This window comes from Saccoglossus kowalevskii, chromosome 17, assembly GCF_978046115.1.
Source record: "Saccoglossus kowalevskii chromosome 17, keSacKowa6.1, whole genome shotgun sequence".
NCBI classification, from domain to species: domain Eukaryota; kingdom Metazoa; phylum Hemichordata; class Enteropneusta; family Harrimaniidae; genus Saccoglossus; species Saccoglossus kowalevskii.
The window spans coordinates 10,642,882-10,664,337 of record NC_140657.1 but is presented as its reverse complement, the minus strand read 5'-3'; the positions used below and the strand labels follow the sequence as shown (position 1 = coordinate 10,664,337).

Genomic DNA, 21,456 nt, shown 5'->3' with positions numbered 1-21,456 from the left:
GCGATTAGACCAGACCAGATATAAAATGCACAAAAACAGAAAGTGTTTTCTTCTTTCTGTTATATTTTTTAATCTTTTTTAGTACAATGTTGAACCATGAATAAAAACATAATATATTTCATATGTTTTAGGGAAAACAAAACAGTTTATTATTGGCGATGCGATGTTGGCAGCAGAACCTGATCTTGATGCTTTCAAAGATGAAGAGTCTAAAGTTTACATTTCAGAACAGGTAATAACATTTTTACATCAAGGTATACAAAGTGAAAATGTGGACATAGTAGAACTCGCCAAGCTTTCAAGTGACCCCTTCCCTTTGTGTGCAATATTTTGGCAGACCTTCATAGATTTACTACGAGTGTCATTGAATAAATAATTCAATTGTATTTTATTTTATTTTATAGACACCTAAGAGTTTTACTGTGGACACGGGAATCCAGTATGATGTCTCTGATATACCTGTCAGCACTGTACCACCACCAACTGAACATGACTACTGTTTTCCTGTAACGAAACCTGCAGAATATATGGACATTGATTCTTTGAAATCATACACAAAATCTTTAGTGGAGAAGCTTGAAAAACAGACTCGTCTGATAAACTGATTTGAAAGCTAGAATTGCAAATCTGACAGCAGAGGTAGAGTCGTATCGCAGTAGGGAATTTACTCTTGATAGTATTAAGAATGATGACAAAGCTGTTAACTTTTACACAGGTTTTCAATCGTATAATGCACTGATTGCTTTTTATAAGTTCCTTGAGAGTAAGGCTGAAAATTTACAGTACTGGAGAAATTCAAAAACTACGTCAGAACCACAGTATTATCAGACTTTGGGCAGAGGGAAACCAGGTCGTAAACGTACCTCTTGTACTTTAAATGAATTGTTTATGGTACTGGTTAGACTAAAAGTAGGCTTATTTGTTGAAGATATCTCCAATAGATTTAATATTAGTTGCAGTACATTTTCAAGAATTTTTACTACATGGATCAATTTTTTGTATTATGAACTAAAACTACTTTTTCCATTCCCAACTCAGTCTCAGATTCGAAATACCATGCCAGCAGAATTTGTGCAGTATCCAACCACGCGAATTATTATTGACTGTACAGAGTTATTTGTTGAAGTGCCCACATCTTTATTAGCGCAAAGCCAGACGTGGTCTAATTACAAACACCACAATACATTTAAGGCTCTGGTGGGTATTTCTCCAAATGGCGCAGTAACTTTCATTTCTGATTTGTACGGGGGTAGGATATCTGATAAAGAAATTACAAAGAAGTCTGGTCTGTGTGAGATATTGGAGTCTGGCGACAATGTAATGGCCGATAGGAGATTTGAAATTAAAGGTATTCTCCCTGCAGGGGTGGATTTAAACATTCCTCCATTTAAAGGCACCAGAGCACAGCTGACTGCTAGGGAAGTCCAAGATACCATGGATATTGCATCTGTGCGTATTCATGTAAAACGTGCTATAGGCCGAATTAAAAATTATCATATATTGGATGGGGTCATCCCTTTAACTTTAGCCAAGGTCACTAACCAGATTTTTACAGTTTGTTCATATCTCACAAATTTTCATTCACCACTTTTAGTGCCAAAAACATGGAAAACTGTTTAATTGCTTTTATACAATAAAATGTCAAATATATTGTGTATTTTTTATTACACTTGGTTTGTGTTAAGCTTTCAAATACCATAATAACGCTATTAATTAGCCAGGGTAATTTCTTGCATCGGAACTTTGTACTTCAATTTTCATTACAAAATTACCAAATGGCACGATCTTAACTGTCTTATGAGGTATACCATTAACTTGATCTGATCGAGTAAAGGAATAATAGCCTGTCAATCTACAGTAGTTGGTGTGAATAAAGACCAATATCATTAAGAAATGGCTGTCTAAATAATAGAGTTATTATCGTAACTTTTAATAATAGAAGCTCCACATCTTAGTTGTGGATTTTTTGAGGCAAGACACCAGGTCTGTGTTATCAGCAATTTTCTTTATTTACAAGTGTGTAAACGTAAATGAAGCACTTATATTGATGACATGTAAATAATTCCATTCAGAATATCAATGTAAATAATAAACTTAAATGACAATGTAAATAAGTTTTAATATGATGTTACCATCAGAAAAAAATGTATGAAAGTAAATCAAATAAACAAAGCTCCCATATCGCTCACAAATAAATATTGACTTAAAAAAAATTGTGTGAATAATGTCAATGTAAATAAATATGTTTTGATATGACATTGAAAGGAAATTCTACATACAGATGAAAAATTCCAAGCCATCTTCCTCTCCCTCAAGTAAAAATTTAGAACAAATTAAGTCAGCACTTGATGGCATATATATACTGTACATAACATGTTTTGACTGCAAACACTTTCTTGCCAATATAATTAATTTTACAGTAGACTTACTTTCTATATGGCTTCCAACCCCCATGGCGGTATAGTTTTATCCCTCTTTTCACTCGACTGGTTAATATTTCTGGAAGGAAAGCCCTAAAATAGAAATGATTAAGGGCTGGCAGAAAATAACTGTACCACAAGTCCTCATTGAACTTTATTCTTTGAACAAATATATTACAGCCCTCACCAAACCATACTACAAAGTCTACCCACTGTAAACCAGCTGCATACATTTGTCCTTGTACTTGTATATAATAATTATGGGATCTCTTCAACATGATTACACCATTGTTGAGACTCGGAAAAGAGTTCTTTTCTTTGGCAGCATCCTCAGGTGACATTCAGGAATGAGGGGGGACATTTTACTTCCAGGCCTCCTACAGTGTGGACAGCCTCAGTTGGATCTGTAATCATCCTGTCCAGACTTGCCCCATAATCTGTATTGTGTCTACAAATTGTGAATCCTACCTCTTGCACTTGTAATTCAGGACTACCATTTTCATGCTTGTATGAGAGATACGCATTAACACCATCTGCCTCATGTTTTCGACCATATTCAGTTGCATATGTTGAAAAGCTTGGTTTGTACAACAGTGAATGCAGAAGCTTGTCAGGCTCACATCTTCTTTTGACAAATTTTCCAAAATTTGACGCAGTCATTTTCATCCGTCTGATATTTTGCCAGGCGATGTTTCCTGCTTGACCACGTGTTTGTTTTTCTATTGCTTTAATATTGTCTTCTGACAAAGATTTTGCATTCCTTGATGCCACTACAGCGTGACAAGCAAGGAAATGATCCCTATTGTTTAGGAGCGTATTTATAGTATACCTGGGCCTTTAACAATTTCATGAAAGTGAAGTGTTAATGTTACCGGTATACTCGTCACTGAATGGCAGAGCACTATTGGATGGTACACTATCTTGTGATTCGGTATTAAAATTTTGATAATTAATGTTGTTAATATCTATTCTGAGTAATCCTGTAATTTAGCAATTTGGACCCCTCGCTGTTCACGCGAGTCAGAGCATGTGGCTTCCGATGTGGCCACCCATGCTCAATCGGCGTATACGTGTTTGTGGGGGTGGGGGTAAACTAAAATACGTTTGTAACCGCGGTCATGAATAGAAATAATTATTTACTTCATTATACATGCTTTGGGGGCACTCCTCGCGCCTTTTGGGCTAAATCTGTTTTATATGCACAATATGTAATTTATCTAATTTACATATTTTTCTTAAATTGGGATTATCTCTTGAAGAATTCGACATATTTGCCCTTTGAGTCAACTTTGATAGGAATATGCATTGTTGTAATAGATGAACTATTAGGGATAATTTACTAATTGGATTAAATCCTAAACAACTCAACAGATTTTGACCAAATTTTATAGAGATGTGCATTGATGTAATCTGTGTGCCATATTACTATTGGGGTTAATTTGCATATGCAACAGGCCCGTAGCCAGCACTTTTGAATAGGGGGTTCGAAAACAACAATAATATATTTGATGTGAAACGTGTAAATTTTATAATATGCAAAAAGTGTTTTTGAGCTCTGTTACAGACATTTTTATATTCTCGGCTATAAATTCAATTAGTTTACTTTGTGTTACGTTGGTAAGTTATTTCACACAACATCTTTGAACTATTTTATCATTTTAGAAAAGGGGTCCTGAGCCCATCTTCCACGCACACACAAAAACATCCACACCCTAGATTCACTACGGCAAAATGTTGTACACAAAAAAGACAAGACTGTACGTATCTTAGCATTATTGTCTAAGCATTTTAAGGTAGAATGCTATACTCACGAGATTGTTCGCTCTTCACAGATGTTAGCGCACATAAAAGTGAAACTATTTCATGTCGAAATCTGTCTACAATTATTCATTTTAGTATTAGTCAATTTTGTATTATGTAATTTCATTGCTGTACAGGGCCTCAGTCCGTCGTACAAAACATAATGGGTAGAAAAGTGCATAGCAGGTTTTAAAAACAATACAACATCCATGTAAACATATGGTACTAAGTTAAGCTGGATTCATATTCATGTCGTCGCTTGAAAACTTTTAAAAGATACAGAGCTAGTTGATATATGGTGTGGCAGTTTGTGTAGCAACGAAGTAATCGAAGTACACAGCCTGGATGATTGTAAAGTTGAGGCATGCCATTCTTGCTGACAACATATCATTTATTCTTTATCTCTAAGACATTTTCAGTATCTCCAAATTGTTTTTCAAACCAGACAATGACAAAACCATATTTGAACAGGAGATTTTTATGTGGGTTTCCCAAGTAAAACTGCCGGTCTCGTCTAATCGTTTAAGCATGAACGTTTAGGGGTTCCAGCTATTTTTACTTCAAGTAATTTTAACCAATATGAGATACAACACTTGAAATAACCACAGCATAATGGCAGCCTTCCACATTCGTCTAACATCGCTACATTGTTTGTACAACTATTAACGCTAAGCAGATATTTGCAAAATGTTGTCTGTACCCTCTCGATTTCCGAATTTTCGTACCCCCATATCGTTACCATAACAAATAACTGGCACAATGATTGCATCAAACAAATTAAATGCACTAACCAATGGCATACCACCAAGGTTTTTACAGTATGTAATTTTTTCGTCCACTGTAAATCTGATTCTAGAGGGCGGTAAAATAATATGCATATAGTGGCAGTTTAGCGCCGGTCTCAATAGACTTCAATGACTACATCTTCTTTTTATGAACCCACTAAAAATATAGTAAATCCTCCAAGACATCAAAAAAAACGTGTAAAAAATATGTTTGAACAATATGATTCATCACATAGTTTCAATGCTGAAGCAACACTGTGGGGTGAATTTTTGGCTACAAGAAGCTCTTTGACCTATACAACTCGTGATGATAAATCTTCGGCATTTTTTTTAATGATCTGTTCAACCCGTAGCTGTACATTACTGTCCAATAACACAAGCTACACATACTAATACAATAAGTTGACTACATTTAGCTGATACACTTGGAACAAAACAGTATATATGCCATCATTAACTTGAAAAATACAAAACTAATGAACCAAACTGGGAAAGTACAGTGTCGTGCTATCGTGTCAATCCCGTTCGATCCCCACACTTTACAAACTGAGCGAACACTAGCAAGACAAACGGCCCTATTCAGGACCACCACATCCTTCAGAGAGTGACTACCATTACATTATTGTTTCAATGTTGTTTTAATATTTAACATCAGCTGCTTGAACGCGATCTTCATTACACCATCGAATAAGCTTACCCATTTAAAATCATGTATTGGCTTCTGTTGAACTGATACTTCACGATTGACATTCAAAGCTCGTTGCCACCAAAATGCTCATTACTATTCAATTACGGCTGAGTTTGATAGTTACCTCACCGAGTCAAGTGATTTAAACGATAATTATTTTAATTAATACTGTACTCTACGACCATAAATCTATTCAGTTCCAAAATTTAGGGGGTTCAACCGAACCCCCCGAACCCCCCAAAACTACGGGCCTGTGTAAATTGTCAATAGCATATTGTTTTTTTACTAAATTTGGATTATTTCTTAAATGACTCAACAGGTTTGGTAGGCATATACATTGATATAATTGTCATGTCATATTATTGGGAGTAATTTGCATATGTAAATTAGCTAATGAACATCTCAACAGATTTGATGTAATCTGCATGGCATGTTGCTAGTGTGGATGATTTGCATATGCAACTTAATAGCTAAATTACATATTGTTTTGATAGTCGACGAATGCGTGGTGAAAAAATATGCCAGTATTTTATTTGTGCAATCATTATTTTTATTCGAATTCTAGTAGGCCTCAAAATTTATGTGCTACAAATTCATTGTAGGTATGAATGACATGGTGCTTTCATTAAACCTGTTAGTGTTTCTTCTTTTTTTCAGAGAACATGCAGACGGACCAAACAAGCTGAGGAGACTGCCCTCATAAAAAAAAGAGTCACGCAATTAATGAGGAAACAGTCCCAAAGGCAAAATTGAGGGTATAACCCTTACTAATGAATCTCATAATTTACTTTGCAATATATCTGATAATAAACTTGACACTGAACCTGATAATGTATTTGATAATGAATTGAATGGAACTAAATATAAAGCAAGTTGATAGCACTTGTGCTAAGACTAGCAGTGCACGTATACTGGGTAACAAAGATGATTCTTTAAATTCATCTGAAGATTACTTGCTGAATTTTGAACATATTAATAGTCAGAATCTTGAACAATACCAGTTAAAATCATGCATGTCTGCTTCCCAAGTTCTACATAATTCCAAAGGACTTCAGTGCCCCTGGGCCCCATGTTTATTTATTTTATTTTTTATTATTCTTTTGAAGTGGATTTTTTAAGGCTTTTTTCTGTCAATTGACATAGAAGTGAAGAGAAATCTAATACCATTTTGTTAAGAGTTCTCATGGTTTGACACTAGTAGATTTGGCAAAATGATACATGCTCACACATTTTTTGAATAAATGACTGTTGAAGTTTTGACCTGAAACAGATTCAATCACTGGTGGTACAGTTTGTAGAACATTTACTGAACCAACAATCTGTAAGTCAACATGAAATAATTTCAACAGATGGCCATTCAGGTCTTCAAACTGGGAGCATGAGTATGTATACCCATAATGGTTCCAATTATTTCAAACATAATGGTAAGCGAAGAAAGGAATGCATATTTAGCGTGCAATGCTGTGGCCCATATAATGGTTCAAACATAAAACACAATTTTTTAATAAGTGTTAAGGTCATTATTATCGACACCATTTTTACACAGATTAAATATCCCATCCCATCAACATAACTGGAATAGTGATAGAAATACAGTGTGGGTAGCAAATCTGGCAATATTGGCAATAAATAAAAAAAAGAGCCAAGATCTCATTTCTGATGCTTTCTAACAATTGAAATGGGAACTAATAGTTCTTGGAATTCGAGTAATTATTGCAGGTGGTTTTATCTTCTTAAAACGTTCATCAATTGAATCAAAGGAGCAAATTAATGAGTGCTCCTCTGAAGAATATGATGGAAAAAAACAGAGACTCTACATGCATTTATGGTTGTACCTAAACTCCTGCAGTCAATTTAGGTACTTTTCACATAACCATAATACTTGCAAGCCATGAGAAAATATAGACCTTTTCCATTGACAACATTTTTTGTCCTACTCGCTCAATATGCTTTTTTCTCAGGGATTCATGTGCTGTTCTTGGATCCTTTAATACAAGGGATAATCTTTATCATAGGGGAAAATGTGCTTCATTTTCAAGTAAGATGTGTTTGCTGGCTGTAAACATTTTGGGCATTAATACTAACTTTTTTGCTGGTATAATCTGCATTACCACAGATAGGAAAAGCTTTGACATTTACAAGCTGATTATTAATTCCTGTTTCAAATTGCATTAAACTTTGATGAAGAAGAGCAATAAAACTTGACATGAAATGTTTGTTTTCCCCAAACCATAGCCCAGCAAAAAGTATACTCACTCTTAGTCAATTTATCTTTGAGGGAAGCTCATTAATTGACAGGTACATGGGCTTAATATAGTAATTTGAGCTCTTAAATACAAGAATTTCATCAGTAATTCAGGTGAATGATAGATGCGCGAGATATATGGCATTCATATAAGCAAATATAGTGATTTTTACTGTTGTGCACACCAACTAGTACACACTAAAAGCTTACAAAGCTTTAAATAGGTATTTTTTGTGTTTGGAAGGTATTGAAGGAGTCGCCGATGGTAATCATTGTAAGTGGTGCCCAGGACAAATCTTGTACTTGTGATTTCATTGGAAAAGTGCATTGGATTATGGGAAAACCAATGTTTATCACGTCATACATACATGGATGTATGCTTAGAAAGAGGACTATCTATTCTGACAACTTTCATATCATATATGTCTTCAACACAAGCTTCATTCTTTTTGAAACGTGTAGTTTATTAATTTCACAAAGGAATGTTTACCAAACAGATTTCTAAGTTGACTTTCTATTTGTATTTCTATGAAGTATGAGTTGGCTTTATGAGCTGTCAGATCATGAAGACACATACCATTTGTACATATACTCTATAATGCTCAGACAAGTTTGTGTTAAAAAGTCTTGGAATAGATTGGTTTGGATAGGGGTCAAGTATTCCATCTCTCCTGTTTGTCTGCGATATAGGTCCGAACTACAATCCCCCTATTTCATTTATTTGTTAACACACAACATCCCCCGGAGGGAATGAAAGGAGTTACAAATCAGATATTAGTAACAGAAAAATAACTATATGTCATTTGAAATTGGGACATCCCAGTCAGCAAGAATATGTTTACCAGTAAGTAGCTATGGTGTTTCCATTCTAAAAGGTATATGGTATGTCCTTCAATTAAACGTGGATTTGAAAAAGTATCTGATTCAACACACTATTGTATTCTATTGTTTCACAGTGGAGTAGTTTTGATTTTACCATCACCATATTAAAACTGTGACCAGTTTGTCATTTTGTCTCTATAACGCTAAACAGATATTTCCTCTCTCTAGTGTAAGCATCATTACTATTTTAATGTTATCAACCCTTTAATGGTATTATTGTCTTCTCCAGTGGTGTATTTACCCAGGTAGTATAGTCTGTCTGAGGTCAAAGTTTGCTTTTGTTCTACTAGTGTTTCAAACGAAAGTGTCCATGCTGGATAATCATATTATTTTTCATGGGTTTCTTACTTGGGAGGTTATCTAGTTGGTTGGTATATCTGCTAGTCTATTTATGACATCAAGAACATTGTCAAGGCACACATTTGAAGAATGTGATCATTGTTAATCAAAGTGGGTTTGTCTTTTTAACTGGCAGTGTGGCAATAACTGGGAAGTGTGGATTTCATACAAATTGGGTCTTGCATTGCCCTTACTCCCATCACTGGTGTGCTCGGAATTTGTGTTTAGCATCACTAATAACTATCTCTGTTCGTATGTTGAAATCTTCTTCCATGTCCACAAGTTCAAGTCTACATACTTCCATTTCATTGGGCAGACTTAGAGTTTTCTTTCTCAATGAGCTGTTTTTAACATCTATATGGTGCTTCTCATCAAGTGCTGTGGCGCGAGTAACAAGTTAAAGCCGTCTTTGTTCCACTTATAATTTAATCATACTTGCATTTGTACGAATTGAGTGAGTAATGGTCCTGCAGCTTCTAGACTTGATTTCTTACGTTTTTGTGATGCACTATCTAATGGGTAACGTGCCAGAACATTCTTTTTTTGTCGGTTGGTTTTGTAAAGAAATATATTATTATATAGCAGACCTAAAAGATTCAATGTATTTGCGCCTTTCTGAGTATACAAAGTCATGCTCTGTTACAGCACATTCATTTAGGAGGAATCTTTCACATAATAATATAAACTCTTTGTAATTTTTTTGAACTGTATGGGAATCACTTTTCTTCCTCATTAATTTATGTGAAATGCATGTTCATACGATCTTCTATTTTGTTCGCATTGATACTTCAACATAACTGTCAAACTGTTAAATTCTCTCAGTGGAAAGAACATTGTCTTCTTTTCTTCACAAGCAAGTCTGTTTTGTGATCTTCTATATTTCCAAGAGTTTTACTGTTGGGAATTATATATATTAGACATATCGTTTACAGGTAGATTGCCAAAATTGTCAGTTTATTTCTCTAATTCACTTAAAACTGAAATAAATTGAAGTTACAACACAAAATGAATTCACTAAAATCTTTCAAAATACAAAGACTCTAATACAAGTTTTGTTGTTATAAAAAAATACATATGGCGCCTCATTGTACCTACACCTCAAAAAGTCAGATCCTGTTTGTAAAATGTCAGTTTCAAACCTTACTATAGTCAATGTGATGCTAAACAAATTATATAGTCCTGAATAAATTCTATTTCAGAACATATTTAAGATATTTCTTGCATGGGAGTTTGAATAATGAACTTATTACATTCATTGTCAATCACTATAACAACATCTCAGGTTCTAATATAGAATATTGCATCCACTACTTCACAGTTCAGAATAAATGCAAATATCAAGTCAAATTTAATTTATTGATACATACCTCTATTTCGGGGTCAGATTAAAATCATTTCAGAAAACTTGCATCAAATACGCTCAACGATAACTATATTTATTATCACTTTGAAGATCAAGTCTCGCTAGGGGTCGATACCACGTCAAAACGTTTGATCATTCTTGGTTCTCAACCAGTTGTTGCACGTTATTATTCGGAAACCTGTTGTGACTTGGTGGTGGTAAATTGCATGTTAATTTGCATATACTGTAAGGTTATCACAAGAATCACGTATCCAGTTTGGTGATTATATTGAGTGACGCATAATATGATAAACATCTTATTCCTGCATGTAGTAATAATTTAATGAGATAATAATTATAGACATAAGTAATTCTCACCTTGTCGAGTGTATTTTGTTTTGATGAATATTTTACAAATAACCTGTATTTGTATAGTATTAATTTTGCTGGATACTGACTGAAAACTACTCGACATATTTATTTATTAATAATTATTAGCAATTCGAGGGTAATCGATTCAACACAATATCATATTTATGTCCGTGAACTTGCAGAGATGTGTCTGTCACTTGAGAAAAATATATAATAATTTTGTCAAATATTGCCTACATTACATAATATCCGCTTTGACAAAAACTAAGTAAAAGTACTTTGGCACGCATTTTTTGTTTGATGAAGCACAAGTTGGCCAGAAACATTTTAGGCTTGTACTGTGATGTTGGCGTTTTTTTTCATTGTCAGATTTTATCATATCTAATTTCTATCCATTTTCTTCCGAGATTTGAATATTGTTTTTCGGATATACCTGAAGAATTGCCGTACAATCCCTTTCTTTTTGGAGAGGTTGTTTCTTTCTTCAGGACGTTGGTCAACAACAGACGAACTATAACTCTGGTTTGTCATGCTGGATCAGATGTTGGATGTACTCTCAGTCATGTCAAGTACAATGGGAGATTTATAAAGAGTCATGAGTGACGTACGATTGAGTTTCAGATTATAGCTTCTCCAGAGAACTGAATGTTCATCCTCTGAACATTCGCCATGTTCCAGTCGCATTATACTGAACGTGTGCTAATTAAAAGTTCAGCTTGCTGGAACATGTAGGCTTGTTACTCCCTCTTTGTCCACTACACTTCAAAGCGTTTTGTCGGCGTTGGTCTGTTCTACTCATTGAATGGAGCCCTGTTGAGTGCTGATCGTGATGACTCCCCTCCTTGTCCACTCCACTTCAAAGTGTTTTGTCGGCGTTGGTCTGTTCTACTCATTGAATGGAGCCCTGTTGAGTGCTGATCGTGATGACTCCCCTCCTTCTCCACTCCACTCCACTTCAAAGTGTTTTGTCGGCGTTGGTCTGTCCTACTCATTGAATGGAGCCCTGTTGAGTGCTGATCGTGATGACTCCCCTCCTTGTCCACTCCACTTCAAAGTGTTTTGTCGGCGTTGGTCTGTTCTACTCATTGAATGGAGCCCTGTTGAGTGCTAATCTTGATGACTCCCTTCCATGTCCACTCCACTTCAAAGTGTGTTGTCGGCATTGGTTTGTTCTACTCATTGAATGGAGCCCTGTTGAGTGATGATCGTGATGACTCCCCTCCTTCTCCACTCCACTCCACTTCAAAGTGTTTTGTCGGCGTTGGTCTGTCCTACTCATTGAATGGAGCCCTGTTGAGTGCTGATCGTGATGACTCCCCTCCTTGTCCACTCCACTTCAAAGTGTTTTGTCGGCGTTGGTCTGTTCTACTCATTGAATGGAGCCCTGTTGAGTGCTAATCTTGATGACTCCCTTCCATGTCCACTCCACTTCAAAGTGTGTTGTCGGCATTGGTTTGTTCTACTCATTGAATGGAGCCCTGTTGAGTGATGATCGTGATGTCTCCCCTCCTTATCCACTCGACTTGAAAGTGTGTTGTCGGCGTGGTTTGTTCTACTCTCCGAATGGTACCCTGTTGAATGATGAGCTCCACAGTATTAACCTCTGACGCTGCAAAGGGGGTATGACAGCTTTTTGCCAATGTAAATGCTCTTAAATAGCCCAATGAACAAATAGGAGTACTCACATTTTGACAAAAGTTCGCAGGATAATCTTGTGTATAGTTTGTAGTAGAGACTGGGCTGTAGTGATGTTAGATTGATGATGACCTGATTTCAACTGCATTTAAAATTGGTTTGTAGCATTGAGAATGCATTCTTCAGTAATACTCAAATTATATTATAACGTTGACTGTTAATGCTGTTTCATAATAAATAATTAGGGTTACCATGCCTCCTCTATATCCAGTGACTTTTACTCTGAAGAACTCTGTTGAATGTGGTTAAATGTAATATAATAAAATTTATCAATATCCACTAGATACAATTAAACAGTGTGTAACAAGAATACCATACAATATAATATTTGTGTTATCACTGCGAATTTCAATAACTAGTTTTTGTTTTGTTTTTAATGATATTTTATTGGGTATCTCATATGAATTACAATACTTGAAATACACAATAAAATAGGATTACATTTCTAGTATTTTCTTGCTCATTTATATGTTCCAATACTTGGTTTATAACTTGCTTTAATGACCTCAGGTACATTTATTACATCAGTCTAACCCACAACTTTAAGAAAATTTTTTAAGGTGTCCTTTTAATTTATTTTTTCTGATTGCAATATGAAATTCTATACTTTGAACATTTTGCATGTATTTTCTATAAGCCATTAAATCCGGTTTCTGTTTTTTACACCTTGCACTGTATATGTAATATCTGGCTGCCAATAATGTAAAAATCTTCATCTCCAAGGATAACCAGTATGGGATTAAGTGTATTTGCCAATCCCATTTTCCTTCCCCACAGCATGTAAAAACCATCCCAGACTTCCCTAATAAAAATACAATCGTAAAATAAATGTAACAAAGTTTCATCCTGTTCTCCGCAAAAGGGACACTTTGAAGATTCAACAAGACATGGTTTGATTTTCGTCAATAATACATTTGTTGGCAGTATATTGTGTAAAATCTTAAACTGAAAAGTTCTAAATATTGTGTCAAGTGTTGTTATAAATGGTAGTGAATATAAAGCAATCTAATTTTTTTCAGGTTGAAATTACATCTCAGAAGAAAGTGAATGCCTCCAACTTTTTCAAGCTGCTTGTTGTTTTCCAAGGATGACCTATATTTTTCTCACACATCCACCTTAACCAATTAATACGCTGAGCTGTATAAATGGTGTTAACATCTGGCATTGAAATTCCCCCTGTTTCATTATTTGTCTAGCTATTTTTTCTGGAGAATTCCATATAAATTTATAAATCATTTTGTTTATTTCTTTAATTTTATTAGCAGGGAGGTTTACCAAATTCATTACATATTGTATTCTAGATATGGCCAATGTGTTGATGATCTGTACCTTCCCCATAAGTGTTAAATCGCTGGATTTCCAAAATTGCAATGTTTTTCTTATTTTCTCAAGTGATTCGGCCATATTTAGTTCTCTTGCTTTGTTTTTGTCATAGGGTACAGAAATTCCAACAATTTTTATTGGATCAGTTGCCCACTTTAAGGTAGAGATGCAGGTTTGTGGGCACTTGGAAGTGATTTTTTTTTTGCTTTTTATCACCCAAACAATCTTGGCTATAGACTGTTGAAATTTTGTAGATTTGTGAATAGTGGAACATACTTAAACAACGATTTTAAAATATGGATAACAGGTGCAAACATTCTCTCTTTTGAATGCCTAGCAAGATTTAGCAAGGCTGTACATAAATAATAAAAAAAGAAGCATGGTGAAAACAAGAAATGACGGGATCTCCATATTATGCACTATATTTAACTTTTTACAAAACGATAATACATTTAAATTTGGAACTGTTACAGGCATTTAAATTATGAGCATTAACAAACTTCTTACTGAGTGAATTGTTATGCAAATTAGCAATTATCTCAGCTTCTTTTTAGTGCACATCCCAGAACTTTAAAACAAAATAGCTCCTAGACACTTTGACTTTTTGTTTTGAAATTGTCACAAATGATTGACAATGTGTTAATCTTCAAAACGCCGTCGGGGCATTGTTTTTGGTTGAACAGTGTTACAACAATCGTACAGACAACTAGCCTGGGTGTTAATTTATACATAAACTTGAAGTAGTGAAATTTGAGCTGCTGCCCTGCAAGATTGACAACTGGTAGACAATTTTTAAGACGGCACTTTCTTCATAGTAAACAGATGTACCCATAAACCAATTTTACAGGAAACAGAAGCATAGTTTAGAAGCTATTTTTTGTTTAAATCACCTTTGACCAAAAAAGCACATTTTTGTGCATATGTCAAACTACAGAGTCCATATAAAAAAATACTAACACAATTTTAAAATTCATACGATAAGCTTTCCGAAAATATATAGTTTTGTGGACAAGGGAGGTCATCTTAGTTTCCTAATTAACTAATTAAAATACCTGTCAGGTAAACTGCATCTCTACCTTAAGTTTAGTGGTCTTTCTTTGCACTCTTTATTTTTTCCTATCCACAGGGCTTCACATTTACTCTTATTTATCGATAGACCTGAAATTTCTTTGAATTTTTCTAGTAATTCAAACATGTTTTGTGCTGATTCAATATCCCTGAAAAAACATGTCAAGTCATCAGCAAAAGAAGTTTTTTTTTATCTCATCTTCCCCCACCCGAATTCCATTAATGTTTTGTTGTGTTCTCAATTTCACCAGAAATATTTCTAATGCCAATATGAAACGTATTGATGAGATGCAATCACCCTGTCTGACACCACGATGAAGTTGGAAGTATAGTTATAAATAATTTTCACCAATTTAATAAATCCCTGGCCAAAATTAAAAGCTCTCAATGTCTTAAACAGGTAATGCCACTCAATACGGTCAAAGGCTTTTTCCAAGTCTATCGTTACCAACAGACCAGGCAATTCCATCTCTTCTGTGTAGTCCATTACTCCTTCAATCAACTTTATAACATCACCAATAAAGCGATTGTTGACAAATGTACTCTGTGTAACATGTATCATGTTGGGGCTTTTACTCTATTTGCTAAACATTTCGTAATAATCTTGTAGTCAACGTTTAGGAGCGTCACTGGTATCCAGTTACGTATATATCTTTTATCTTTCCCTCTTTTTTCAAGTAAGGCGATCGCATCTTATCGCTGAGACTGAGATAATTCCCCCTTTTCAAAAGAAGTATTCAATGAGTCTAGCATATATATTTTCAATAGATCCCCAAACTATTTATAAAATTCACTTGTTAGGCCATCATTTCCTGGTGTTTTTTGTTTGTTTTTGTTTGGGCTTTTTTTTAAAGCAGTGAATGATAAATATGTTGTAATGGTTAAGAACAGGGATGATGCAAAATATTACCAGTATGCTAGAATTTCCCTCCTGACGAGATTTGAAAGATCCAATAAATGCTGTTTGACTGCACTTAGCTGTTGTATTAAAAATAAGACAGAATTTCAGCAAACTTCTGTTCCTGGCAAATAGGCTGGGATTACATTTCTGCATACATTAAATCACATTCATTATAGAATACTTTTTAGAACATTAATTGAGCTTATGTATTCAAATCTTACCAATATAAACATGAAAAGCTATAGATATGGAAGACTGTGAACACAGACTGGTACTTGATTATTAAAAAACATATTTCTAGCTACAGTTATGCTGACACCAGGGACAGCTATACAGTCCAACAATCAACATAGGTGTTATTTGTCCCCACACTTCCATTATAATTGTTGATGATTCGATTTAGATGTTCTTCTAGGAACTAGTTATTTGCAATTTCGAAACCAACCAAATGTATCAGCATGTATGAATATTTTCTTCAATACAGTTTAAAGTTCCGGACTTAAAAGAGGCTAACCTTATAGGAGATACTACGTCATAATACTGGTGTGACGTACAGTACATGCATGTCTGCTTACCATTGTAATTAAAACATTTCTGAAAGCTAAGTTTCATTCACAACATGTCTAATTATGTGGAAAATGTCCGATATTTTTGAAATAGAGTTCAACGTCTCCATACAACCAGAACAGAGTAGTCGTATCGTCATCTCAAACAGCCCGAGTATTGCCGACTGCTTTCCTTTTCTTGAAAAGTATTTCATTTACGTCAACAACTAAATTAGACTCCTGCGATTTAAAGGGAAGGGGTCGTCACCTGCGCATGCGGAAGAGTCCGCCGCCATAAGTACAGTACCTTTTTCATATTTTATACAACGGTTTGTGAAAAATCAATAAAATAAAAAATCAAATTGATGTTTCATGGCATTTTACCATTGCATTCTACGACTAGATATATCTGTGAAAGATGGGTTCGAACGATCATTTATTTTCATTCAATTGTTTACATTTATTGTGTGTTACGTGATTTTTCGCTACGGATACGTTTATAATTCATGCGTCGGTGTTGGCACCAGAGCTTTGTTACTTTGTTTCTATGATCTAGTTGGTCGCGTGTTGGTCGTGAGCGTCAATTTTAGTTTTAATTAATTTTGTGAGCAATGTAGTACGATATGTCACCGCTGAATAAATATATCCATTGACAAAGGATCTGCTTCCCAATCTATTCTGGGAAAGCTTGAAGTGTTTTGTGGGACACATTCAAGCATATTTTTCTCAACCATAATATCTCAAAATGTGGCTCGGTGACATGTGATGAAAAAATACATATTATATTTTGTTGTATTGAAAAAATGTCAAATAATATAATATTACATGCCGTCGATATATCAAAATGATCAAACTCTATTATATTAAGTATATTCACTATTTACAAATAAACATCATTATTTTATGTGCATTCCTTACGTCATTAATTTTAAACATTTATATTATTTACATTCGCCAATTATTATAAAATATTTTATATACTCGAAATTGTAATATTATTCAAGTCTGTAAAATTATTACATTCGCCATTTTATTAGTTTTGTATTATATTTTGTATTATATAAATATACGTTCACCATTTTATTATGGTCTAATTGTATTGTATTATGTACATTCACACTTTTATTATTATAAAACACTGTATATAAAGACCATTCAATATATGTTAGATATGTGTATCCAATACAACAACTTAAGGCATATTGTTCAGTTGACATTAATATTGTCAAATACTATATCATGCACAAACTCAATTATATGTGCATAGTTTGACAGGACATTCAATAGAATACGCGGTACACATTCTAATATATAGAGGGCGTATTATATCATGCACAAACTCAATTATATGTGCATAGTTTGACAGGACATTCAATAGAATACGCGGTACACATTCTAATATATAGAGGGCGTATTATATTATGAACAAACTCAATTATATGTGCATAGTTTGACAGGACATTCAATAGAATACGCGGTACACATTCTAATATATAGAGGGCGTATTATATCATGCACAAACTCAATTATATGTGCATAGTTTGACAGGACATTCAATAGAATACGCGGTACACATTCTAATATATAGAGGGCGTATTATATTATGAACAAACTCAATTATATGTGCATAGTTTGACAGGACATTCAATAGAATACGCGGTACACATTCTAATATATAGAGGGCGTATTATATTATGAACAAACTCAATTATATGTGCATAGTTTGACAGGACATTCAATAGAATACGCGGTACACATTCTAATATATAGAGGGCGTATTATATCATGCACAAACTCAATTATATGTGCATAGTTTGACAGGACATTCAATAGAATACGCGGTACACATTCTAATATATAGAGGGCGTATTATATCATGCACAAACTCAATTATATGTGCATAGTTTGACAGGACATTCAATAGAATACGCGGTACACATTCTAATATATAGAGGGCGTATTATATTATGAACAAACTCAATTATATGTGCATAGTTTGACAGGACATTCAATAGAATACGCGGTACACATTCTAATATATAGAGGGCGTATTATATTATGCACAAACTCAATTATATGTGCATAGTTTGACAGGACATTCAATAGAATACGCGGTACACATTCTAATATATAGAGGGCGTATTATATTATGAACAAACTCAATTATATGTGCATAGTTTGACAGGACATTCAATAGAATACGCGGTACACATTCTAATATATAGAGGGCGTATTATATTATGCACAAACTCAATTATATGTGCATAGTTTGACAGGACATTCAATAGAATACGCGGTACACATTCTAATATATAGAGGGCGTATTATATTATGAACAAACTCAATTATATGTGCATAGTTTGACAGGACATTCAATAGAATACGCGGTACACATTCTAATATATAGAGGGCGTATTATATCATGCACAAACTCAATTATATGTGCATAGTTTGACAGGACATTCAATAGAATACGCGGTACACATTCTAATATATAGAGGGCGTATTATATTATGAACAAACTCAATTATATGTGCATAGTTTGACAGGACATTCAATAGAATACGCGGTACACATTCTAATATATAGAGGGCGTATTATATTATGAACAAACTCAATTATATGTGCATAGTTTGACAGGACATTCAATAGAATACGCGGTACACATTCTAATATATAGAGGGCGTATTATATTATGCACAAACTCAATTATATGTGCATAGTTTGACAGGACATTCAATAGAATACGCGGTACACATTCTAATATATAGAGGGCGTATTATATTATGCACAAACTCAATTATATGTGCATAGTTTGACAGGACATTCAATAGAATACGCGGTACACATTCTAATATATAGAGGGCGTATTATATTATGAACAAACTCAATTATATGTGCATAGTTTGACAGGACATTCAATAGAATACGCGGTACACATTCTAATATATAGAGGGCGTATTATATTATGAACAAGCGGTAATTTATAATGGACAACTACTCTTTTTTCTTAGCACTCTCTTTTTCATTGATGTGTTTGTGTAAGTGTGCTCGCTGGCTTGCATAATGGAACAATCTTGGAACGACTTTGTTTTACCAGTCAAGTTGTTAACGAGAGGGTTGAAGCCGACACTGTAATGTGCAAGACAGATGGTGGGGATAACTAGGGTCGGTGATGCATAAAGTTTTGCACGTGAAAATGATAGGTATTAATTCCGCCTAGCCGTAGTACGACCCAGGAAACGTCACGTAGTATTAATACTTGGACTTGACACTTCGTGTGAGATTTTACAGCAGTGTCCAAGAAGATATTGGAGAAGTTGACCTCTGACGAAAAATTACCGGACGGAGACTGAGTAGGATTCCCCCAGTCACGTGAATGTGCATTGCTCTGAGCGGTATATGAACTTTACATGTAATCGATTATCCATGGTATGTTGCAGACTTAAAAGCCAACATAGCCCCGCAAAGTAAAATATACTTTCGACCAATTCAAAAGAATCTCTCAACTCAACCTTTTGTTCCCGATAAGGACACTGAAATGTATCGGGGCTATATCATTATTGTTTTTTTTAATTGAGTATAAATAAACAAAACTGACAAGTGCAGTGTTTTATTGATTTTTAAAAATCCGTCTAATATTTCACTTATATATATTACTGCACTATTATTTTCTAAATTTTATAGTATTGGAATGAATATTCTGTAGAGGACATGGAGATTAATACTAACAGTAAATGTAGTATCAATTGAGAAACACATTAGCTAGTGTTTTTCAATAAAATCCGACCAGTGGTACTTGAGATACAGTCATACAGAATTTACAGACATACCGACAGGGTAACCACAAAGACTCCCATTGTGTGCGTCGCACATGGGAGTAAAAAACCTTGGTCATATTTGGTATGTTGGTTTGGTTTTGGTCCTTGCGTGACATGAGAAACGAACCAGGCAATTAGCCATGCATACCGAGTGCATACAAACAAACTTAAAGCGGGGGGGGGGTCGTTACCTGTGCAAGCGCGAGAATTGAGTCCTGAGCGACGATAACACACGCTAAAAACGCAAATGCTCTTGGGTGGACGCTTGTCTGTAAATAATGAAACGCTATGGCCATCTGACGCATGCGCAGGATACGAATCCCCCGCTTTAATGGACATACTCGCATACTAGAGTAATATTAAAACAACTACTTCTTACATTACAAAAAAAAAAAAAAAAAACAATGAACAAGGTGATCCACGGTCATAGATGTCGTCTGCACTTACTATTTCGAGATCTCGACTAGTCTTACTTCGAGATAAGTCGAGATCTCGAGATATTTATTGTTTTTCGTCCACAAAATGTACCCCATAGGCTTTCATTTGTACAAGATAAATCTGATGTGATCATCGTGTGACACTTTCACAGCTCAAAAGTAATGCCTTGCTGTGTTATGCATTGGTTCTATGGACGTCACAGAAATGTTTCAAGGTGACTCCAAATCAAAACTCAAATTCTTGACTGTTCAGCACGCAAAATGCACCAAACTATGGCATATCCAAACACACCCCACACCAACAAACATAAAACACTTGCAACTCAAAAAACTGTGGTTATGAATAACAGCATACGTTTTGCTCAACAAACCCGCAAGGTGAAAGCAAATTCGATGGTGCGATGTGAACAAGTATTTTGCTTTTATCGATTTTTATTTGCGATGACATTTGGCGTCGCATATTTGTGATACGCTAATCTATGGAGGAAGCACAGTTCTTCTGTGTGGATAAAAATCTGAAAATAACAAATTTAATGACCCAAAATATACCAAAAATGACTAAAATACAATCACAACTAATGATCGACACAAGAAGAGCTTATGGAGCACAGCCACCCATTACAGTTCCACTGATACAGCATAATTTCCCAGTTAGTTTTCAAATAATAACATAGATTGTCCGAGTGTAGTTTTACCCAACCTTGCAGTGATGTAGGTAACAGTAACACGAACACAACATTTCTGTTGATTTTTCTGTTCGTCATTTTTTTCTTCTGCTATTGATAAATAAGCA

General features: G+C 34.7%; 1 protein-coding gene and 1 pseudogene across 1 annotated transcript; one reads left to right on the top strand and one right to left on the bottom strand.

The window, feature by feature from the left end:
- Positions 1-655: 655 nt before the first annotated feature.
- LOC102808184 (uncharacterized) lies at positions 656-1,661 on the top strand. The gene has a single exon (XM_006819799.3). It carries the CDS (start codon positions 889-891, stop codon positions 1,618-1,620), a length of 732 nt encoding a protein of 243 aa, XP_006819862.2. The 5' UTR covers positions 656-888; the 3' UTR covers positions 1,621-1,661.
- Positions 1,662-2,425: 764 nt separating this feature from the next.
- Positions 2,426-15,521, bottom strand: LOC146732635 (uncharacterized; annotated as a pseudogene).
- Positions 15,522-21,456: the final 5,935 nt, after the last annotated feature.